The sequence below is a fragment of the Cuculus canorus genome, chromosome 1, assembly GCF_017976375.1.
Source record: "Cuculus canorus isolate bCucCan1 chromosome 1, bCucCan1.pri, whole genome shotgun sequence".
Classification (NCBI taxonomy): Eukaryota; Metazoa; Chordata; class Aves; order Cuculiformes; family Cuculidae; genus Cuculus; species Cuculus canorus.
In genome coordinates, this window is record NC_071401.1 from 208,287,797 (window position 1) to 208,312,606 (window position 24,810).

A 24,810-nucleotide genomic window follows, 5' to 3' on the forward strand; every position below is an offset into this window, starting at 1 on the left:
GGAAATTGGGCATTTCCTAGTTCTGCCAAAGTATTTTGTGCTTGCAACCCCAAGCACAGATCCAGGCTGGGTGGAGAATGGGTTGGGAACAGCTCTGAGAAGAAGGACTTGGGGTGCTGGTGGGTGAGGAGCTCAACAGGAGCCGGTCATGGGTGCTCGGAGCCCAGAACACACCCCTCCCGGTGTCCTGGGCTGCATCCAAAGAGTGGGACCAGCAGGGAGAGGGAGGGGATTCTGCCTCTCTGCTCCTTCCTGGGGAGACCTCATCTGGAGTCTGTGTCCAGCTCTGGAGTCCTCAGCACTGGAAGGACATGGACCTTTTGGAGAGAGTCCAGAGGTCGTGGGCAGAGACATCTCCCACTGGATCCGGTTGCTCAAAGCCCCATCCAACTTGGCCTTGAACACCTCCAGGCATGGTGCAGCCACCACTTCCCTGAGGAACCTGGGCCAGGGCTTTACTATCCACACAGCAAAACATTTCTTCTCAAGATCTCATCTCAATCTCCCCTTCTGCAGCTGAAAACCATTCCCTCTCATCCCACCCCTGCACTCCCTGATCCAGAGCCCTTCCCCAGCTTTCCTGCAGCCCCTTCAGGTACTGGAATCTGCTCTAAGTTCTCCCCGCAGCCTTTTCTTCTCCAGACTGAACAACCTCAACTCTCTCAGCCTGTCCTCATAGCAGAGGAGCTCCAGAGTCTTGGATTATCTCCATGGCCTCTTCTGCACTCGCTCCAACAGCTCCATGTCCTTCTTGTGCTGAGGACTCCAAAACTGGACTCAGGACTCCAGGTGGGGTCTCATCAGAGAGGAGTAGAGGGGCAGAATCCCCTCCCTCCCTGCTGGCCACGCCGCTTTGGATGCAGCCCAGGACATGACCTTCTGGGCTGGGAGAACCCATTGCTGGCTCACGTGGAAGTCCTCATCCCCTTTTTTCCCATTAGGAAAAGTGTCTTCACCAAAAGGCTTCTCAGCACTGGCAGAGGCTGCCCAAGGAGGTGGTGGAGTGACCATCCCTTGAGGTGTTTAAAAGATGGGTAGACGAGATGCTCAGGGATCTGGTTTAGTAGTGGACAGGCATGGTTGGACTTGATGATCTCCAAGGTCTTTTCCAACCAAACCATTCTATGTTTCTACGCTGGAAGTGCATCGACTTCAGCCAAACACTCATTCCAGCAAAGTTTCTCTAACGGTTGTTCTTGAAAAATTCAAAGTCCCAAGAGAAGAAGAGATCCGATAAAGGGTTGAGCTCGCCAGGAACACGGCACGAAGCTTCTTAGCTTTTCCACAGCTTCAAAGCCGCGCTGAGTCAATCCGACACGATGAGTCACATGGACCGAGATCACAGCGCCCGGCGCTGAGTCTGGGGTTTGAACCTACAGGGAACGGAGCTCTCGTCAACAGTCAACAACCCAGTGATCCACGGCATTGGTCCGCTGTGGGAAGGGAGAAGGACACCGGCACGTGCAGCCGACTGATGGGCTGTCAGATGAAGCCACAACAGAAGCAGAATGTAGGGTACCCAAGAGGACCCAGGGGCCGACGTGTGCTGAGGCTGCGGCTCCACCAAACCAGGAGAGGATCTCAGCCAAACCATCCCAGATCCTCAGCAGTCACAAAACATCAGAATAAGAGCAAATGGCCTCAAGTTGCACCAGCAGAGGCTTAGATTGGATATTGGGAACAATCCCTTTACTGAAAGAGCGGTGAAGCATTATGACCACCCACCAGGAGAACAATGGATCCATCAACCAGGATGTGCACAGACCACAAGGCAAACCTCAAGGGGTTTTGAGGGCAACTCCTCACCAGCAGGAACAAACCTGTATATCACCCCAGAAAACAGAGCTCTCCTGAGTTCCGACTGTCACCTTCCGTCTTTCAGCATCTCAAAGCTCTCCAACTGGAGAAACGTTTCAAGATCGCTCTCTAAAATTACCGGAAAGGAGGTTGTAACGAGGTAGGTGTTGTTCTCCCAAGTAAGAAGAGATAGGACGAGAGGAAATGGCCGCACCAAGGCAGGTTAGATTGGATATTGGGAAAAATGTCTTAATGGAAAGAGTGGTGAAGATTGGAAAAGGCTTCCCAGAGTAGTGGTGGAGTCACCACCCCTGGAGGGGTTCAAAAGCCATGCGGCCACAGCACTTCAGGACATGGTTTAATCAGCACAGTGGGGTTCGGCCGGATGAGCTTAGAGGTCTTTTCCAACCTTAATGATTCCATGATCCTATGGCTGACACTGCTAAGGTTGGACTCGATGATCGTAAAGGTGTTTTCCAATCTCAACATCTCGGTGATTCTCCAGGTCCTAAGCTAGTTGGACTGGTTGAACTTGGAGGTCTTTTCCAACCTTATTCCATGATTCTATGACTCTACCTCTCGGGAGCACAAAGCAATCTCCCTCGGGAGGTAGAAAAGTACTTAGACAAAAAAAAAAAGAAGAGGAGGCAGCAAAATGAAGAAAGCAAACTGCTTCTTCTCTCCGAGCCGATCTGTGCACGGAGGAACCTTCTCATGCAGACAAGCCTGGGGCTGTCTGACAACGTCGGAGCGGCACAGGGGATTTGCCCGCCATACACTCGCACAAATCATCTTTCTGTCCCATCCTTTGAAGTGCAAAGATGGATCTTCAAGAAAAGTGGTGGCTGGGAGGTCTGCCCGTTGGATTAAAACACTCCAAAGGACTGCTTCTCCTCAAAGACGTTGGAACGAGAAAGATCAGATGAGCCGTGGTGGGAACGTGCTCGGTTTTGATACGGCGCTAAAGGAAACCTTCCAATTTCTTGAAGACAAGTGCCTGATGAGGATGCCCCACTCTTGGAGATGTGCCTTTGGCCTAGAAGAAGGCAACGCAACCAGAACCAAACCACGCAGAAAGTGACTATAAAACATCAAAGATGAAAAAGTGGCTACAAAACATAAAAGATGGTTGATGAGAAGCTCGACAGGAGCCGCACCGTGCGCTCCCAGCCCAGAACCCCCCCGTGTCCTGGGCTGCATCCAGAGCAGCGTGGCCACCACGGAGGGACGGGATTCTGCCCCTCTGCTCCGCTCCGGGGACACCTCCTCGGGAGAATTGTGTCCAGTCCTGGAATCCTCAGCAGAAGGAGGAGATGGAGCTGTTGGAAGGGGTCCAGAGGAGGCTCCAAGGATGCTGCGAGGGCTGAGAACCTCCCGTCCGAGGACAGCTGAGAGAGTTGGGGTTGGGGAGAAGAGAAGGCTCTGAGGAGACCTCAGAGCAGCTTCCAGTGCCTGAAGGGGCTCCAGGAGAGCTGGAGAAGGGACTGTTCACCAAGGCTTGGAGTGACAGGACAAGGATGGAGATAGATGGGGATAAACTGGAGAGGGGCAGAGTTAGACTGGACATGAGGAGGAATTTCTTCACCATGACAGTGGTGAGGCCCTGGAAGAAGTTGCCCAGAGAAGGTGTGGCTGCCCCATCCCTGGAGGTGTTCAAGGCCAGGTTGGATGGGCCTTGGAGCCCCTGATCCAGTGGGAGGTGTCCCTGACCACAGCAGGGGGTGGAAATGGATGATCTTTAAAGTCCCTTCCAACCCAAACTATTCTATGATTCTATAAAAGAAGACACACAGAAACGTGAAGACTCCAGATCAAAGTCTGGTCCTTATAAACTGCTATGAGCACCTTTTCAGTAGCCACAGGATGCAGCAGAGCTGATGAACTCCAGGAGGGCTCCCAGACAGAGAGGAGAAGAGGTGGCAGATGGGCCACCATGGAGATACAAGCAAAGTAATGCTTCCAAGGAAGAGATGACCATGGACCTGGTGGGTACGGCTCCAGAAAGGTCTGGAAGTCATGGGCTCAGTTGTCAACAACAGCTAGAAACCCAACAAAGCACATCCGGGAAGAGATGGAAAGCAAGGTGGGCAATGACATCTGGGGCTGTGCTGATCCTTCAATGCTGTGTGCATGTCTGGTTCAACACCTCGAGGACGAAGACGTGGAGCAAGAGCCAGAGCAGCCCAAGGGGAAGGAGGAACTGCCCTACAAAGATAGACTGAGAAGACCGTGAGTCTCCACCTCGGAGAAGTGAAGGCTCAGGGAGACACATGACCAAGGCTCGAAGAATTCCCCAAGGCAGTGGATGCAGTGAAGGCAGAGCTGCTGTTCACCAGATCCTGTGGCAGTGGTAGAAGACTCTCAGTGAGACCGGTGGCAGAGCAGTCAAAACCAGACAAGAGCAAGGCTTCTTCGTGCAACCAGCAATGGTCGTCCGGAGCTGGCTGCCACGAGAGGCCATGGAGATGTTCAACACTGGCAGATTAGAGACATTCCTGGAGAGCAGCTCCATGCACAGATGGTAATGGGATCAAGCAGAGTCATTCCCGCTCATGTCCCCAGTGAGACAACATTGGATGCTGGAAGGCACAAGGGGAACGGACCACCCAAAACGGCCAGGAACACGTGCTCTCCTTAATGAACAGCATCCTGTAATGCCACGGTCCAGGTCAGGGATTTGGGCTAATGGACCTTCAATCTGAGAATGTAAAATATATGTATTTCCATATAAAAATATATATATAAAATAAATATAATGCACCTTCAGAGAATATAAAAATGAAACAACCACCAGAAAGAACTCAAAGACATCAACGGGCTTAGAATCACAGAACCATAGAATGTCTTGAGTTGGAAATGACCCACAAGGATCATCGAGTCCAACTCCTGTCCCTGCACAGGACAACCCCGACATTCACACCGTGGGGCTGAAGGCGTTGGCCAAATGCTTCTGGAATATTGTCCAGCTTGGTGGCATCACTGCTTCCCTGGGGAGCTGTTCCAATGCTCCATCACGCTCTGGGTGAAGAACCTTGTCCTGATGTCCAACTTAACCCTCCCCTGGAGCATTTTCCTGCCATTCCCTCAGGTCCAGACATTGGTCACCAGAGTGAAGAGCTCAGCCCCTGCTCCTCCTCCTCCCCTTGTGAGGAAGCTGTAAACCATGATGAGGTCCCACCTCAGACACCTCTTGTCCGTGCTGAACAGATCAAGTGACTTCAGCCACTCCTCATATGGCTTCCTCATAAATCCTTCACCAAGTTTATGGCCTCCTCCGGCCACTCTCCAGTAGCTTTAGACCCTTTTTATCCTGTGGTGGCCAAAACTGCACCCGGTGCTCAAGGTGGGGCCGCACTAGTGTGAAGCAGAGTGGGACAATCTCCTCCCATGACCATCTGGGAAGGCCATGCTGGACACACCTTGGGAAACAGTTGGTCCTCTTGGCTGCCAGCGTTCACATCTGGCTCATGGTCAACTTGCCTCTTGAGTTGGCATCAACCCACTTATGCCTTCATGGTGACTGGGGAATGGCCGGTACCACGGCTGTAACAAGACCCACGTCCACATGGTGATCCAGCTCAGTGTCATTCCTACTCGAGTTGGAGTTCCAGAACCTCAAATCCAGAAATTCAGTATGAAACACCAAACCCACCACGTGTGGAGTACCTCAAAGCAGCTGGTCAGACCTGGGTTCGGCACATGGACCTGTTCTAAAGCACGAGGAAACTTCCTTCTCATGAAGACACCACCTTTGTGGAGATCCATGGTGCCTTCATGCAGTCACTGGGATGAACAAAATGTTCCCAGCTCTAGTCAGACTGTTGGAAAAGGAGAACAGGAAACTCTGCCCTCATGCAAGGATGGAATCTTTTAATGGTGAACTCAGACAATGCAGTATGTGACTGTGGAAGGAGGAGCTGGAAAAGTGGGTCTGTGAGAACCTCAGGAGGTTCAACCAGGCCAAGGTCCTACCCCTGGATGAGGGCAATCCATGGTTTCAATCCAGGCTGGGGATGATGGATGGGAGCAGCTCTGAGGAGAAGGACTTGGGGCACTGGGGAGGAGAAGCTCGAGAGGAGCCACAACGTGCGCTCCCAGCCCAGAACCCCCCCGTGTCCTGGGCTGCATCCAGAGCAGCGTGGCCAGCAGGGAGGGACGGGATTCTGCCCCTCTGCTCCGCTCCGGGGACACCTCCTCGGGAGAATTGTGTCCAGGTCTGGAATCCTCAAGAGAAGAAGGAGATGGAGCTGTTGGAAGGGGTCCAGAGGAGGCTCCAAGGATGCTGCGAGGGCTGCAGAACCTCCCGTCCGAGGACAGGCTGAGAGAGTTGGGGTTGTTCAGCCTGGAGAAGGCTCCGAGGAGACATTAGAGCAGCTTCCAGTGCCTGAAGGGGCTCCAGGAAAGCTGGAGAGGGGCTGTTCCCAAAGTCTTGTGATGATAGGATGAGGAGTAATGGGGATAAACTGGAGAGGGGCAGAGTTAGACTGGACATGAGGAGGAATTTCTTCACCATGAGGGTGAGGAGGCCCTGGAACAGGTTGTCCATGGAAGCTGTGGCTGCCCCATCCCTGGAGGGGTTCCAGGCCAGGTTGGATGGTTCTTGGAGCCCCTGATCCAGTGGGAGGTGTCCCTGCCCATGGCAGGGGTGGGACTGGATGGGCTTTGAGGTCCCTTCCAACCCAACCCATTCCGTGATCCTATGAAATGGTTTTCCTAAAGCCCATGTCATTTCTGGGTCCTTCTCATCGAGACAAATGCTACCAATTCACCATTTCATTTTCATGGCATGAAGGCCATTGTGCACCCTCTGCCTCTTCTGGGCACGGGTGAAAGAAACATTTGACGGACTCCTTAAAGCTTCAACCCCCTTTTTTAGCTCATGAATCATCTTGAGGCCCTTTTAGGATCCTGCTCAGTAACTCCAGATCGATCATGAGGTGTGAACGCCCGACCTGACCCAAGTGAGGGCAAGTTCACCTAACTCCAAGTTTGTCCTTTACACATACAAGACTCCTCTGCCACATCCTACGCGGTCACCTAACGATAACACGACTATCTTGGAGAAACCCTTGTCCTTTGCTGAGTTCCTTTTTCCCAGGGTGATTTCACATCCTGTATCCCACACTCTTCGCTTGTGGACACGTTGGCCTTGCAGTGTCTGCTGGAACGCGTCTCCTTCAGCAGGAAGGGTCAGACCATGCTGCAGAAGTCGCTTTACTGTTGGCTGTTCCCTCCTGGTATGTGAAGTCCTCATCAACAAGGGGTTTGGGCACCGTTTGGAAACACTGAGTGTTGAGCTGCGAACCATAGAATCACGGGATGGTTTGGGTTGGAAGACACCTCAAAGCCCATCCAGTTCCACCCCCTGCCATGGGCAGGGACACCTCCCACTGGATCAGGCTGCTCAATGCCCCACCCAACCTGGTCTGGAACACCTCCAGGGATGGGGCAGCCACCACTTCTCAGAGTAACGTGGGCCAGTGCCTCACCACCTTCACAGGAGAACATTTCCCCCTAAGATCTCATCTCAATCTTCCCTCTTTCAGTTGAAAAGCGTTACCCTTCATCCTATCCCTGCCCTCCCTCATCAAGAGTTTGTCCCCAGGTTTCTTATATCCCCTTCAGGTACTGGAAGGTCGCTATAAGGTCTCTTTGGAACCTTCTCCAAGCTGAACAAGTCCAACTCTTTCAGCCTGGCTTCGTAAAGGAGGTTCTCCAGCCCCTAGATCACCTCCATGGCTTCTTCTAAACTCGCTCCAAAAGCTCCGTGTCCTTCCTGCGCTGAGGACTTCAGAACAAGACCCAGGACTAGGTGAGGTCTCACCAGAGCAGAGCAGAGGGGCAGAATCCCCTCCCTCGCTCTTCTGATCCCATTGCAGCTCAGGACACGGGTGGTTTCTGGGCTGTGGGCACACATTGCTGGGTCATGTTGAGCTTCTCATCCACCAGCCTTGCTGGAGATGGTTTCCCACCCTGGTACCTACTTCTTATTAGCTGCTCTGATAATTCCCTTTATCGTAAGGTTATTTGTTCACAAGCCACATGGTTTTAAGGAAGTCAAAGCCTGCTCTGCACTGTCCTCACTTTAACCGGGTCTACAACACCATCAGGAACACACAGCAGGTTTGGTTCCACCTTCCATGGACCCACACGGTCCATGCGTTGGTAATAATGGTTATTTCCATTCTCTAATTCTTTGTTGATCGCACTACAGAAGACTTGCTTCGTTCTCTCAGCCGGCACTGATGCTGAGCAAAAGAAGCTGTAGTTTTGAGAAGAAGCTGTAGGAGGATGAGTAGAAATGGCCTCAAGTTGTGCCACGGGAGGTTCAGATTGGATGTTCGGAAAAAGCTGTTGACTGGAAGGGTATCAGGCACTGGCAGAGGCTGCCAAGGAGGTGGGGGAGTTCCCATCGCTACAGGGGTCCAAAGCCCATGTAGATGTGGTGCTTTCAGGACGTGGTTTAGTAGGCACTGTGTGGTTGGATTGGATGATCTTAGAGGTCTTTTCCAACCTTAATGATTCCATGATTCTCTGATATTAGGAAAAAATCCTTCATGGAAAGGGTTCTCAGGCCCTGGCAGAGGCTGCCCGGGCTGGTGGTGGTGGAGTCCCCATCCCTGGAGGGGTTCAAAAGATGAGGAGACGAGGTGCTCAGGGATCTGGTTTAGCAGTGGACAAGTACAGTTGGACTCAATGACCTCCAAGGTCTTTTCCAACCACGATTCTACGTTTCCTGAATCCCCTGTCTTATACCCTCGGGATATTTGAACGCCAGCAACCCTCTACCAGCCCTTCCAAAATTCCACGGAGGAGCAGGATTTGCAGGAGCAGCTCAGACCGCTCCTCAGCTCGGCTCCCTTCCACACTTGGGGAGATGTTATTCAAGCCTGTTAATTTGAGTATCTTTATTTTTAGCAAATACTATCTCACTTTCTCCTTGGTTACAGCTGGGAAACTTTCTGTTCCAAGCCCATCAGATGGGTAGATACATCCTCCTGATTTGTTCCAAACTCAGCACAGAACATTTCTTCCCCCCTCCCTTTTTTTTTTTTTTTGTACCAGAATATACAATTGGCTCATTTGCATATAGAAATGCATCCCTACCAGCCTCTTTTGCTCTAAAACTCCGTATTCTCTTTACATATTGGCCTTTGATATTTCCTCTGGCTCCCCTTATCAACCTCCTACACACGAGAGCTCAAATTAAATGCATTTCCTTCTCCCTTACTTGCTAACCTTTCCAGTAAGAAGGGGATATATGAGTCTGTACGCAACATCGAACGGCTCCATCCTTCTCTCGATGAAGTGGGTGATGTCTTGCCCAGCAGATTTCCCCCCACCCTGATTTTCGGGCTGCGTTTTGCAGCTCGTCCTCAAATAACCCTTCGGTTTCGCTAATTATGTAAAATTTCCGTTCCCAAATATCAGAAGCTTTTGAGGTTCAGCAGAACGGCACTTTCTCCTCCTCAGGAGGCACTGATGGGTTGCTGGCACGTTCTGCACGTGACGAGCGCAGCTGGAGCCCGACCACCCAGCTCATCTGCTGCTACACCTGCACGTGTTTATCAGAGACATCAATTCTTGTTTCTTTAATCCGACAAATGAGATTAATAGCAGCTCACATCATCTCACAGCAACAGCACCTCAGTAGAAGGAGCAGAGATGTTCAGGAACCGTCCACCTCCTGAGTGAACCATGGCCATAGCAGGTTTCCTCCATACACACTTCCTTCCCACCCTCACATGAATCATAGAATGGTTTGGGTTGGAAGGGAACTTAAAGCCCATCCAGTTCCACCCCCTGCCATGGGCAGGGACATCTCCCACTGGATCAGCTTGTTCAAAGCTCCGTCCAACCTGGCCTGGAACACCTCCAGGGATGGGGCAGCCATAGCTTCACCGGACAACCTGTTCCAGGGCCTCCCCACCCTCATGGTGAGGAAATTCCTCCTCATGTCCAGTCTAACTCTGCCCCTCTCAAGTTTATCCCCATTCCCCCTTGTCCTATCATTCCATCCCTTCATGAACAGCCACAGAATCATAGAATCATAGAATCAAAGAATCGTAGAATCACAGAATGGTTTGGGTTGGAAGGGACCTCAAAGATCATCCAGTTCCACCCCCTGCCACGGGCAGGGACACCTCCCACTGGATCAGGGGCTCCAAGAACCATCCAACCTGGCCTGGAACACCTCCAGGGATGGGGCAGCCACCACTGCTCTGGGCAACCTGGGCCAGGGCCTCCCCACCCTCACGGTGAAGAAATTTCTCCTCATGTCCAGTCTAACTCTGCCTCTCTCCAGTTCATCCCCGTTCCCCCTCGTCCTGTCACTCCAAGACCTTGGAAAAAGTCCCTCTCCGGCTCTCCTGGAGCCCCTTCAGGCTCTGGAAGCTGCTCTGAGGTCTCCTGGGAGCCTTCTCTTCTCCCCAATCCCAACTCTCTCAGCTGTCCTCAGACGGGAGGTTCTGCAGCCCTCGCAGCATCCTTGGAGCCTCCTCTGGACCCCTTCCAACAGCTCCATCTCCTCCTTCTGGTGAGGATTCCAGGATTGGACACAATACTCCAGGTGAGGTTTGGATGAGGTCTCCAGATGAGGAGAACATTTCCTCCTAAGATTTCATCTCAATCTCTCCTCTTTCCGCCTAAAACCGTTCCCCCTCATCCCATCCCTGTGCTATATTTGACAGCCCGGGTCAGCAAACCCCACGGATGCTGGAGGCCAAGAGTGTCTATGCACGCGTCCTCAGATGTGGTGCCCACTCCACCAGAGTCTGGAAGCACTGGTGGGCAGTGTGGATGATGTACTCCACAATCTGGAGAGGCTTGGAGTGACAGGACAAGGATGGGGATAAACTGGAGAGGGTCAGATTTAGACTGGACATTAGGAAGAATTTCTTCACCATGAGACTGGTGAGACACTGGCACGGGTTGCCAAGAGAAGTTTTGGATGCCCCATCCCTGGAGGTGTTCAAGGCCACGTTGGATGGACCTTGGACAGCCTCATTTAGTGGGATGTCCCTGCCTATGGCAGGTGGGTTGGAACTGGATGATCTTTAAGGTCCCTTCCGACTCCAACTATTCTATCATTCTATGATTTTATGATTCTACTCATGGATGGGCAGAGGAAGTGGATGTGGCTGAAACGGTGTCACGCAGCTCGATGAAATGGGACAGCACAAAGACGCGGTCTTCCTCGAGGGGAGGTTTCAAACTGCAAAGATTTAGGCAATTGCACAGGTTTTGTTGAGATACTTATTGGTTCCCTCACTAGAAGAAAGACATTGAGGTCCTGGAGTGTGTCCAGACAAAAGCAACAGAGCTGGTGAAGGGTCTCATGAGGAACGGCTGAGGGACCTGTGGTTGTTTAGCCTGGAGAAAAGGAGGCTGAGAGGAGACCTCATCATTGCCTACAACTACCTGAAAGGAGGTTGTGGAGAGGTGGATGTTGGTCTCTTCTCCCACGTGATAGGACAAGAGGAAATGGCCTCAAGTTCAGGGCAGGTTCAGATTGGACATCAGGAAAAACGTCTTCACCGAAAGGTTTCTGAGGCACTGGAAAAGCTGCCCAGGGAGGTGGTGGAACCCCTCTCTCTGGAGGGGTTTAGAAGATGGGTAGGTGAAGCGCTTAGGGATATGATTCAGGTGTGGACAGGTACGGTTGGACTTGATGATGATCTCAAAGGTCTTTTCCAACCAACTGATTCTTGGAACAGAGGGGAATCGGAGGGCGGTAGTTGCTGCATGGAGGGTGACGGCATTTCTGTGCCCAGCACCGGAACAAAATACTCGCAGATGATTGCACCGTTATGCCATTAGTGCTCACTGGAGTCAGTGGGACAACACCAGGCTGCGGAAGTGCCGCAGTTCGGATTAGGTTGGACCTCTCCAGACATGGGATTTTGAAAACTCTGCCTTGGGATCGGTGGGGTTCAACATCTTTGTCCCAGACACGGACAGTTGGATTGAGGGCATCTTCAGCAAGCTTGCCGATGACACCAAGCTGTGTGACGTGATCAACACGCTGGAGGGAAGGGGTGGCATCCAGAGGGACTTGGACAGGCTGGAGAGGTGGGGCTGTGAGAACCTCATGGGGTTCAACAAGGCCAAGGGCAAGGTCCTACACCTGGGTTGGGGCAATCCCAAGCACCAATCCAAGCTGGGAAGAATGGATTATGTGCAGCTCTGAGAAGGACTTGGGGTGCTGAGGGATGAGAAGCTCAACACGACGCAGCAATGAGTGCTTGCAGCCCAGAAACCACCCTTGTCCTGAGCCGCATCCAAAGCAGTAGGAACTGCAGGGAGGGAGGGGATTCTGCCCCTCTGCTCCGCTCTGGTGAGACCCCACCTGCAGTCCTGTGTCCAGTTCTGGAGTTCTCAGCACAGGAAGGACACGGAGCCGTTGGAGAGAGGCCAGAGGAGGCCACGGATATGATCCAAGGGCTGGAGAACCTCCCGTGTGACGCCAGGCTGAGAGACCTGGGGTTGTCCAGCCTGGAGAAGTCTCTGAGAGACCTTAGAGCATCTTTCTGGTACTGAATGGAGCTACAGGAAAGCTGGGGAGGGGCTCTTGATCAGGGAGTGCAGGGGTAGGACGAGGGGATTGGTTTTCAGCCGAAAAAGGCAAAAGTGAGATGAGATTTTAGGAAGAAATGTTTCCTTGTGAGGGTGAGGAGGCCCTGGAAGAGGTTGCCCAGAGCAGTGGTGGCTGCGCCATCCCTGGAGGTGTTGAAGGACAGGTGTTGAAGGCTCCCGATCCAGTTGGAGGTGTCCCTGCCCATGGCAGGAGATGGAACTGGATGGGCTTCAAGGTCCCTTCCAACCCAAACCGTGCTGTGACTTTATGATAAGGTCGAAGCTCAGAGCAGTGGTGGCTGCGCCATCCCTGGAGGTGTTGAAGGACAGGTGTTGAAGGCTCCTGATCCAGTTGGAGGTGTCCCTGCCCATGGCAGGAGATGGAACTGGATGGCCTTTAAGGTCCCTTCCAACCCAAACCGTGCTGTGACTTTACGATAAGGTCGAAGCTCAGAGCAGTGGTGGCTACGCCATCCCTGGACGTATTGAAGGACAGGTGTTGAAGGCTCCCGATCCAGTTGGAGGTGTCCCTGCCCATGGCAGGAGATGGAACTGGATGGCCTTTAGGGTCCCTTCCAACCCAAACCGTGCTGTGATTCTATAATAAGGTCGAAGCTCGGTAACGAACTAAATGCAAATAACACACACGAGAAGGAAAAACAGCAACGGGCACCGAAGCAATAAAATCATTTGTCAAGCATTAGAGGCGAAGTCAGGAAGGCCAAATCCCAGCTGGAGCGAAAACCATCAGAAGACACGAAGCAGAAGAAGGGTTTCTCGCGGTGGCACACTGGCACCAAAAGGAAGTTCAGGGAAAATGCGAGTCTGCTGAGGGAAAAATCAGCCATGGGTAGAACCGAAGCGGTTAACTTTGTTTTCTGCCTCGGCGTTCACAGACAAAGCTCTCTTCCAGACCTTGGAGGAAAGTGGACAATAGAGCCCGTAGCAGGGAAGGAACAGGTTTTTAGAAGACTTTTTAGTCTTCTAGAAGACTTTTTAGTCTTCTAAAAGGACTTTTTAGAAGAGACGCTTCCAGAGGGCTGGAAAACGAGTCATGAAGAGCGGCTGAGGGACCTGGGGTTGTTTAGTCTGGAGAAGAGGAGGCTGAGAGGAGACCGTATTGCTTTCTGCAAGTGCTTAAAAGGAGGTTGTGGAGAGGTGGGTGTTGGTCTCTCCTCCAAGTGACAGGTGATAGGACAAGAGGGAATGGCCTCGAGTTGCTCCAGGGCAGGTTCAGGTTGGACATCTGGATAAACTTCTTCACCAAAAAGGCTCTCAGGGCCCGGCAGAGGCTGCCCAAGGTGGTGGTGGAGTCCCCATCCCTGGAGGGGTTTAATAGATGGGTAGATAAGGCACGTGGGGACACGGTTGAGTAGTAGGCAGGTACGGTTGGAGGTGATGATCTCTAAGGTCTTTTCCAACCTAATGATTCTACGATCCACGTCCCTGGGTCTGGTGGAACGGCAAATTCGCTGTCTATTCCCTAGCTGAAATCAAGGGGACCCGGAAGGTCCCTGCCAGCTGGTCCCTAAAGTCATACGCATCTTTGAGAAGGGAAGGGGAGTCAGCCCTTTCTCAGCCTCGTTCGGGCCATAACGCACGTCATCTTCATGCACAAACGTGTGAAGGACAAGAAGGCAAACAGGAAGAGTCAAGATGGATTTCTCAGCAGCAAACTCTATCTGAGCAGTACAGGTGTTTTCTGTGACCTAAGAACTACGAAAGGATCTGTGGGCAAAGGTGGAGTGGCAGACGCGACATACCACGACTCCAAGAAAGGTTCTGAAGGCAACATCCACAGCATTCTCACTCGAGTGTTGAGGAGCTATGGACCAGGGAGCTGGAGTCTCCACCCGTGGGGAGGTTCAAAAGCTGTGTGGCTCTACAGGACACGGTGGAGATCTTATAGCGACCTTCCAGTACCTGAAAGGGGCCTCCAAGAAAGCTGGGGATGGACAGTTCACAAAGGCTTATAGTGACGGGACGAGGTTGGGAAGGACCTCTAAGGGCATCCAGTCCAACCATCAGCCCAACCCCACTGTGCCTACTAAACCATAGAATAGTTTGGGTTGGATGGGACCTTAGGGGACCTCCAGTTCCAACTCCCTGCCATGGGCAGAGACACCTACAACTGGACAATGTTGCTCCAAGGCCCATCCAACCTGGTCTTGAACACCTCCAGGGATGGGGCAGCCACCACTGCTCTGGGCAACCTGGGCCAGGGCCTCCCAACCCTCATTGTGAAGAAATTTCTCCTCATGTCCAGTCTCAATCTGCCCCTCTACAGTTTATCCTCATTGTCCCTCCTCCTGTCACTCCATCCCTTTGGGAACAGACCCTCTCCAGCTCTCCTGGAGCCCCTTCAGGCACTGGAAGCTGCTCTGAGGTCTCCTGGGAGCCTTCTCTTCTCCCCAACCCCAACTCTCTCAGCTGTCCTCGGACAGGAGGTTCTCCAGCCCTCGCAGCATCCTTGGAGTATCCTGTGGACCCGTTCCAACAGCTCCATCTCCTCCTTCTGGTGAGGATTCCAAAACTGGACACAATTCTCCCAATGAGGTCTCCCCAGAGCGGAGCAGAGGGGCAGAATCCCCCCCTCCCTGCTGGTCCCACGGCTTTGGATGCAGCCCAGGACACGGGGGGGTTTCTGGGCTGCGAGCACACGTTGTGGCTCCTGTCGAGCTTCTGCCTTCCCATCACTCCAAGTCCTTCTCCTCAGGGCTGCTTCCAATCACATCGTCCCCCAGCCTATATTGAAACTGTGGATTGCCCCGACTCTGGTGTAGGACCTTGCACTTGGCCTTGTTGAACCTCATGAGGTTCACACAGTCCCACTTCTCCAGCCTGTCCAGGTCCCTCTGGAAAGATGTGGTCCACCAACCCATGGAAATGCATCTGCTAAATGTCTTTCTGTAAATGGGAGTATTTCTCACTGGAAATGAACAGATTTCAGAGCCATCTGACATCCAGTCCACCGAGTGAATAGCGCCTACTAAACCATATCTTGATGTGTGATATCTCCACGGCTTTTGAACCCCTCCAGGGATGAGGACTCCATCACTGCTCTGGGCAGCCTCTGCCAGAGCTTCACCGCTCTTTCAGGAAGGAAGTTTTTCCTAATATCCAATACAAAGGGCAACTTGAGGCCCTTTCCTCTCATTCCAACCCTTGTCCCTTGGGAGAAGGGACCAACACCCACCTCACTCCAACCTCCTTCCCAGGAGCTGCAGAGAGCGATGAGTCTTCCCTCAGCTTCCTCTTCTCCAGACTAAACAACCCCAGTTCCTTCCTTCTTAGGTCCTCATAAGACCCATCACCAACCTCGTTGTCCTTCTCTGGACGCTCTCCAGCCCTAAATTTGAACACATATTTACGGTGTGGCCTCACCAGTGCCAAATATAGGGGTACAATCCCTTCCCTGCTCCTGCTGGACACATCAATTTTGATCCAAGCCAGGATGCTACTGGTCTTCTTGGCCACCTGGTCACACTGCTGGTTCATGTTCAACCAGAATATTCTTGCCAGAGATGGGTCAGGACCTGCCACCATCGAAGGTGTCGCTGGTGGAGGCTTCTCTAACAATGTGGACACCATCTGACTTTTGGGACTATACAGGGAACAAAGCTAGGTCTGCACAGGTAGGACAGAGTCTGGAGTATGCTCTAAGACTCTTGCCTACCACCACATGGCTCAACACACCTGGACGTGATGTCCTCCACAGTGCCGAGCTTCAAAAAAAATCTTAGAGCTGTGATGAAACCTTGTGCTATTGAAGCTCTTAGAATCACAGAAGGGTTTGGGTTGGAAGGGACCTCAAAGCCCATCCAGTTCCACCTCCCTGCCATGGGCAGGGACACCTCCCACTGGATCAGGTTGCTCCAAGCTCCATCCAACCTGGCCTTGAACACCTCCAGGCATGGGGCAGCCATGAAGAACATTTCTTCCTAAGATCTCACCTCCGTTCTTCCAACTTTAAACCATTCCCCCGCGTTCTATCCCTACACTCCGCGTTGAAGAGGCATTGTTGGTTTGTGGTCAAGGCTTTGTCATCCCCTAAACCTGCGAAGTACCACCAGCAATCACGCATCCAGATATAACCATGGCATGGACTGCACTCAGCTCACAGCAGTTCCTCAGAGGACAAACCTCAAGTGCTCCACGTTGGGTATTTCTCACCCGTAGGGAAACAGAAGCTATAGATCCTTTTGCCAAGAGATGGCAGCGTTGGGATTCATCTGGCGGAACGTGCCGTCCAACGAAATGAGGGAAGAAAGTTACCCTGAGACCTTTGGTCAGTGAATCAATCAAATACGGATTGAGGGTAGCCCTGAGGAGAAGGACTTGGGGGTGTGGGAGGATGAGAAAGAAGATCAACATGAGCCACAACGTGCGCTCACAGCCCAGAAAGCCAAGTGTAACCGGAGCTGCATCCAAAGCAGCGTGGCCAGCAGGGCAAGGGATGGGATTCTGATCCGCTTCTCCACTCCGGTGAGACCTCACCTGGAGTCCTGTGTCCAGTTCTGGAGTCCTCAGCACAGGAAGGACATGGAGCTGTTGGAGTGAGTCCAGAGGAGGCCACAGAGACGATCCAAGGGCTGGAGAACCTCCCACATAAACACAGGCTGAGAGAGTTGGGGTTGTCCAGCCTGGAGAAGAAAAGGTTCCTAGGAGACCTTTGAGCAGCTTCCAGTATGGAAAGGGGCTCCAGGAAAGTTGAGGAGGAGCTCTTGATCAAGGAGTGCAGGGACAGAACAAGGGGGAATGATTTTCAGCTGCAAGAGGGGAGATTGTGATGAGATCTTAGGGCGAAATGTTCTCCTGTGGAGGTGGTAAGGGACTGGCACGGGTTACTCTGAGAAGTGGTGTCTGCCCCATCCCTGGAGGTGTCCAAGGACAGGTTGGATGGGGTTTGGAACCCCTGATCCAGCAGGAAGTGTCCCTGCCCATGGCAGGAGGTGGAACTGGATGGGCTTTGAGGTCTCTTCCAATCCAAAACATTCCATGATATGTTACATCCTAAGGCGGACCCCAAGCTAAAGTAGATGAAGTAACTACTTTCTGAACTCCATCTTCATATGTACTTGGTCTCTGCAGGCAGAACGGGTGGAATAATTGAGGTTGGAAGATGCAGGCAGCCAAGAAATCGAAGCCTACAGTGAGGTGAGTCCCACCGTAGATCACTACCAAAGACCATGTACAGAGATCATCCATGTCTGTGATGTCATAGCAGCCCTGGGGGTCGTAGAACCAGCGTGATATTTAGGAAATTTGGGTTCCCATGGAAAGCTGACGCAGGACACTGAAATGGGAACAAGAAATGCTGACAAGCCGGTGAGAGCCAAACCAACCCGAGAGAAGCAGCCACTTGGCTTCACGTTAGAGCTGTCCTCCAATCACTCTACTTGGAGCGCGCACGATGGAAGTGCAGCTAAAAGAGCTGCTGAGTAAACACTGAGGTTACTTCTCCAGCTCTTTCCATACATAGAAATACAGTGGGAGAGAGGGCGAGGGGCGCTGATCACAGAATCATGGAATCGTGAGGTTGGAAAAGACCTTTGAGATCATCGAGTCGATCTGTAAACCCAACACCGCCAACTCCGCCACCGAACCATGTCCCTAAGTTTAACAAGGGCAAGTGCAGAGTTTTGCACCTGGGACACGGCAACCTTGGATGTCATAGAACCATAGAACAGCTTGGTTGGAAAAGACCTTTGAGATCATCAAGTCCAACCGTACACGTCCATACAGACCGAGGAGTGAAAGGTTGGAGAGCAACCATGTGGAAAGGGATCTGGGGGTTCTGGTTAATGGTTGATGGGTTCTGGTTGATGGTTGATGTCAAGTTGACCGTGAGCCAACAGTGAGCCCCAGCAGTGAGGAGGAGCAACCGTGTCCTGGGGAACTTCCAGCATGGCATTGCTCAGTGGTTGAAGGTGGGGATTGTCCCATTCTGCTGGTGCAGTTTTGGGCACCACAGGATAAAAAAGATCTAGAGCTACTGGAGAGGGTCCAGAGGAGGGCATGGAGCTGGGGAAGGGTTTAGAGAGGAAGCGGTATGAGGAGCGGCTGAAGACACTTGTGCTGTTCAGCCTGGAGAAGAGGAGGCTGAGGCGAGACCTCATCAAGGTCTGCAGCTTCCTCACAAGGGGAGGAGGAGAAGGTGCTGAGCTCTTCTGTCTGATGACCAATGATAGGACCCAAGGGAATGGTAGGAACATGCGCCAGGGGAAGGTCAGATTGGACATTAGGACAAGGTTCTTCACCCAGAGGGTGGTGGAACAGTGAAATGGCTCCCCAGGGAAGCAGTCACACCACAAAGCTGGACAATATTCCAGCAGCATTTGGCCAATGCCCTCAGCCCTACGGTGTGAATGTTGGCGTGTCCTGTGCAGGGACATGAATTGGACGTGATGATCTTCATGCGTGCCTTCCAATTCAGGACTTTCTATGGTTCTAAGCACCACATCCACATGGCTTTTAAATCCCTCCAGGGATGTGGACTCAGCTGTGGGAGATGCAGGGCAGAGCTTGATGCCTCTGATCCATCTGCCCCAGCAAGCAGACGCCCTGGGAATTTTCTGTCCCTTCACATTCCTGAAGCAGCCGTGTCAACCTAAAGAACGGGCTGGTCCGCTCAGGGCTGATCTGAGTCACGCTTGTCGCGGTTGGGGAAGGTTCGTCACTAGGGAGAAAGGGTGGCCTTCGTGCTGGTGATGAACCGACAATCTTTCTTTAGAAGACCTGATGATACCAAAAAAACGTGGTTGACGTGTTTGTTTTAGCATAAAAACCTGCAAAATAGGAACCTTTAGGTGCGGGGTCAACAGAGAGCAAAGATGCTGAGCAGTTACTGCTGGGGTTTCATCCAGACTGCTTTCGTTCAACCTTGGGCAGATGCATGTTTTGGAGGACTCTGGGCTTTATCCAGGTCAATGAAGGAAACGGGGAGCGTGCTTGGTGCACCCTCAGCAAGTTTGGGGATGACACTAAGCTGGGAGGAAGTGTGGATCTGCTGGAGGGTAGGGAGGCTCCAAAGGGATCGGAACAGGCTGGAAAGATGCGCTGAGACCAATGGCACGAGGTTTAACAAGGCCAAATGCCGGGTCCTGCACTTGGGGCACAACAACCCTGTGCAGCTACAGACTGGGGGAAGAATGGCTGGAGAGCTGCACGGAAGAGAAGGACCTGGGGGTGCTGGTTGACAGCTGACTGAAGATGAGCCAGCAGTGTGCCCAGGTGGCCAAGAAGGCCAACAGCATCTTGGCTTGGATCAGAAACGGTGGGACCAGCAGGGCCAGGGAGGTTATTCCCCTCTGTACTCAGCACTGGTGAGACCGCACCATAAGTACAGTGTTCAGTTCTGGAGCCCTCACCACAAGAAGGATGTTGAGGCTCTGGAGCGTGTCCAGAGAAGAGCAATGAAGCTGGTGAAGGGGCTGGAGAACGTCTTATGAGGAGCGGCTGAGAGAGCTGGGGTTGTTTAGCCTGGAGAAGAGGAGGCTGAGGGGAGACCTTCTTACTCTCTACAACTGCCTGAAAGGAGGTTGTGGAGAGGAGGGAGCTGGGCTCTTCTCCCAAGTGACAGGGGACAGGACAAGAGGGAATGGCCTGAAGCTCCGTCAGGGGAGGTTCAGGTTGGATATCAGAAAAAAATTCTTCCCAGAAAGAGTCATCGGCACTGGAACAGCTGCCCAGGGAGGGGGTCGAGTCACCTTCCCTGGAGGTGTTTAAGGAACGGGTGGATGAAGTGCTGAGGGCCATGGTTTAAGGGAGTGTTAGGAATGGTTGGACTCCATGATCCAGTGGGTCCTTTCCAACCTGGTGATTCTGTGATTCTGTGATTCTTATCTGAAAGTACCACCAGATCACAGAATGGTTTGGGATGGAGGGGACCTTAAAGACCATCCAGTTCCACCCCCTCTAACGGGCAGGGACACCACTCGCTAGACCAGGCAGCTCCAAGCCCATCCACTGTGACCCTGAACACCTCCACGGATAAGGCAGCCACAACTTCTCTGGACAACGTGGGCCAGGGCGTCACCACCCTCATCGTGAAGGATTACTTCCTAATGTCTAATCTACATCTTCCCCCTTCCAATTCAAAGCCATTCCCCCTCGTCCTATTGTCCTTGTAAAAATACCCTCCCCAGCTTTCCTGGAGCCCCTTTCAACACTGGAAGATGCTCTGAGGTCTCCTCAGAGCCTTCTCTTCTCCAGGCTGAGCAACCCCAATTCTCTCAGCCTGTCCTCATAGCAGAGGTGCTGCAGCACTCAGATCTTCTCAGTGGCCTCCTCTGGATCTGTTCCAACAGCTCCATCTCCTTCTTCTGTTCAGGATTCCAGAACTGGACCCAATTCTCCCGATGAGATCTCCCCAGAGCGGAGCAGAGGGGCAGAATCCCGTCCCTCCCTGCTGGCCACGCTGCTCTGGATGCAGCCCAGGACACGGGGGGTTCTGGGCTGGGAGTGCACGGTGGGGCTCCCCTCGACCTTCTCCTCCCCAGCGCCCCAAGTCCTTCTCCCTGGGGCTGCTCTCCATCATCAGATGTTCAGTTTGAGCCTAACAGAGCCCACGGAGGGGTTGAAGAAAGGAAACGAAGAGACAGGCGCTACAACATAAATGAAAAACTAAAATGTCCAGGGATGGAGACTCCACAACTGCCCTGGGCAGCCTCTGCCAGGGCTTGAGAACCCTTTCGGTGATTGAATCCTTCTGAATAGCCTATCTAAGCCTTCCCTGGCACAACTTGAGGCCATTTCCTTTCATCCTAGGCAGCTTCGGACTCCTGCTCCAGTCTTCTGGAGCGTGCCCTGGGAGACGGCGCCTCCGTTCCACCTCGCTGTGCTCTGTTGCTGCGCCCCTGAGCCACTCGCAGAACGTCACGTGCCCAGTGACTTGAATCATAGAATCATAGAATGATAGAATAATTTGGGTTGGAAGGGACCTTATAGACAGGGACACCTCCCTCAGGTGTCCTCATCCAACCTGACCTTGAACACCTCCAGGGATGGGACAGCCACAACTTCTCTGGGCAACCTGTTCCAGGGCCTCCCAACCCTCACGGTGAAGAAATTCCTCCTTATGTCCAGTCCAACTCTGCCCCTCTACAGCTTATCCCCATTGTCCTTCGTCCTGTCACTCCATCCCTTTGGGAACAGCCTCTCTCCAGCTCTCCTGGAGCCCCTTCAGGCACTGGAAGCTGCTCTGAGGTCTCCTCAGAGCCTTCTCTTCTCCCCAACCCCAACTCTCTCAGCTGTCCTTGGACGGGAGGTTCTCCAGCGCTCGCAGCATCCTTGGAGCCTCCTCTGCACCCGTTCCAACAGCTCCATCTCTTTCTTCTGTTGAAGATTCAAGACCTGGACACGATCCTCCAGATGAGATGTCCCAAGAGAGGAGCAGAGGGGCAGAATCCCCTCCTTTCCTCCTGGCCACACTGCTTTGGATGCAGCCCAGGACATGGCTGTCAACCCAGGATACGGTTTTCCTTTCTTTTAAACCTCATCAGGAGAGAATAGTTGGCTGTGACCTTAGAGCTGAGGCCACACACAGTCTCCACCATCGCCTTCAGGAGAAAGGGTGAAGGCCAAGGGGAAGGAACACGGGCGGTCAACCTCATTCTGCTCTACATGCACCAACACTCCTACCACATTGGGTAAAGCTGTGATAAACAGCAGCGCAAACCGGTCCTGAAGGACCTCCAGAGAGGGCAACTCATGAGTTTTTCTCCAATTTCCAGTTCCCCCCTAATCTCAACGATCAGGAAGGAACTCATCAGCTCATTTTCTAGTGCCGAGAGCCTGTATCTACTTGAGTTGTTGGAGCTGAAGAACACTTTTTCATCAAGACATGCAGGAGGCACTTCAGGAACGATTAACACCCAGAACATCTTAGATATGAAAAACATTTCGTGCACGACATAGACCCTCGTAGTGCAGAGGAAGACGCTGCTGGCAGCCACCGTTCCCTCTCGCTGCCGCGTCCGGGCTCACCTCAATCAGAAAGTCTCCCGTGCGAAGCCCTGCTCTCCAAGCCACCCCTTCCACATCCACTGATTCCAGGTACTGGAGCGCTGGGAAAGCTGGCGTTGGGGTAAACTCCTCGATTGGGGTTTCAGCTGCAAAACACAAAGAAACAGAGAGAGATTGAGGCGGTGTGGCAAAAAAAGCGAGCAGAAGGTGGACCAGAACATCCATCAGCCCAGGGAAATCTCTAGATCGGTTGAGAACGAACATGCACGCAAGGCTCAGCTTGACATCAATGCAGCAACCAGAGAGAACGCTACATGTCCACCGTATTCATCAGCTCAGACCTCAAGGCAGCCCCAGAGTCTTCCAGACATGTGTGTGACTCTCAGAGTCACTGATGGTCCCACAAGGACCCCAAAGCTTCATGAGGTAGAAGGAGCAGACACTGAGCTCTCCTCTCTGGTGACCAAGAACAGGACTCACGGCAATGGCAGGAAGATGGGCCAGGGAGGGTTAGGTTGGACATTAGGACAAGGTTCTTCACCCAGAGGGTGGTGGAGCACTGGAATGGCTCTCCAGGGCAACAGTCATGGCACCAAGCCTGAAAGTAGCCAAGAAGCATTTGGCCAACACCCTCAGACCCACGGTATGAATGTTCAGGTTGGTCCCGTACAGAGCCAGGATTCGGACTCAATGGTCTTTGTGGGTCCCCTCAAACTGAGGTCATTCAATGATTCTACGATTTGGTACCACAGTCGAAAATGAGAGCAACATCCACAAGCGATACCAAGAGGGGTGGAGCTCATTCTTGTGTCTACACAGAATAAGAAGAAGAGGAAGAAGAAGAGGAGGAAGAAGAAGAAGAAGAAGAAGAAGAGGAGGAAGAAGAAGAAGAAGAAGAAGAAGAAGAAGAAGAAGAAGAAGAAGAAGAAGAGGAAGAAGAAGAAGAAGAGGAAGAAGAAGAAGAAGAGGAAGAAGAAGAAGAGGAAGAAGAAGAACAAGAAGAACAAGAAGAACAAGAACAAGAAGAACAAGAGGAGAGGAAGGGGAAGGAGAGAAGAGGAGAGGAGAGGAGAGGAGAGGAGAGGAGAGGAGAGGAGAGGAGAGGAGAGGAGAGGAGAGGAGAGGAGAGGAGAGGAGAGGAGAGGAGAGGAGAGGAGAAGAGGAGAGAAGAGGAGAGAAGAGGAGAGAAGAGGAGAGAAGAGAAGAGAAGAGAAGAGAAGAGAAGAGAAGAGAAGAGAAGAGAAGAGAAGAGAAGAGAAGAGAAGAGAAGAGAAGAGAAGAGAAGATCTTACAGCCACCTTCCAGTACCTGAAAGAGGCTACAAGAAAGCTGGGGAGGGACTGTTCACAAAGGCATGGAGTGATAGGACGAGGGACGATGGGGATAAACTGGAGAGGGGCAGAGTTAGACTGGACATAAGGAAGAATTTCTTCACCATGAGAGTGGTGAGACACTGGAACAGGTTACTCAGGGAAATTGTGGCTGCCCCATCCCTGGAGGTGTTCAAGGTGTTGGATGGGCCTTGGGCAGCCTGAGCCAGTGGGAGGTGTCCCGGCCCATGGCAGAGGGGTTGGAACTGGATGATCTTTAAGGTCCCTTCCAACCCAAACTATTCTATGATTCTATGATCTGAGGTAGCAGCTCCAGGCCTCTTTCCCAGAGGACATCTCCACAACCCCTGTGCACCTCCCACCTGCACTGCCGCAACTTGGACGTTTCCTTCCAGTCCCCCAGAGTGCTGCCCCTCTACACAAGTCCGACGGAAACCATTCTGTTCTGTTGTGGAGGGTCACTTCTTGCTGGATATCTACAGCAGTCAAATGAACGCCACTCTTCATTGGTGATATTTTAATTGCATTTCTGGTTGGAAATCCCACTCCTACCACTTCCAGGGTAAGGAATTTCTCAGATGCATCCAGGCAGTGCTCTGCAATTCTCCAGCTCCAGCCCATCTTCATAAAATCATAGGATGGTTTGGGTTGGAAGGGACCTTAAAGCTCATCCAGTTCGAACTCCTCTGCCATGGGCAGGGACACCTCCCGCGGGATCAGGGGCTCCAAGAACCATCCAACCTGGCCTGGAACACCTCCAGGGATGGGGCAGCCACGGCTTCTCTGGGCAACCTGGGCCAGGGCCTCCCCACCCTCACAGGAGAACATTTCTCCCCAAGATCCCATCTCAATCTCCCCTCTTTCAGCTGAAAACCCTTCACCTCATCCTGTCCCTGCACTCCTCAATCCACAGCCCCTCTCCAGCTTTCCTGGAGCCCCTTTCTGTACTGGAATCTGCTCTAAGGTCTCCTCGGAGCCTTCTCTTCTCCAGGCTGATCAACCCCAACTCTCTCAGCCTGTCCTCAGAGCAGAGGTTCTCCAGCCCTCTCATCAACTCCGTGGCCTCTTCTGGATCCATTCCAGCAGCTCCATGTCCTCCCTGTGCTGAGGACTCCAGAACTGGACATAGGGCTCCATGTAG

At 52.5% G+C, this 24,810-nt stretch overlaps 1 protein-coding gene across 13 annotated transcripts in view; it reads right to left on the reverse strand.

Annotated features, from left to right (window-relative positions):
- Nucleotides 1–24,810, reverse strand: part of SHANK3 (SH3 and multiple ankyrin repeat domains 3) — a 302,562-nt gene that overhangs the window by 71,176 nt on the left and 206,576 nt on the right. For all 13 annotated transcript variants that reach the window (XM_054083072.1, XM_054083024.1, XM_054083035.1 and 10 more), the window contains one exon: nucleotides 22,360–22,484. In XM_054083072.1, the coding sequence (XP_053939047.1) occupies nucleotides 22,360–22,484 (125 nt within the window). The remainder of the gene's footprint in view (nucleotides 1–22,359; nucleotides 22,485–24,810) is intronic.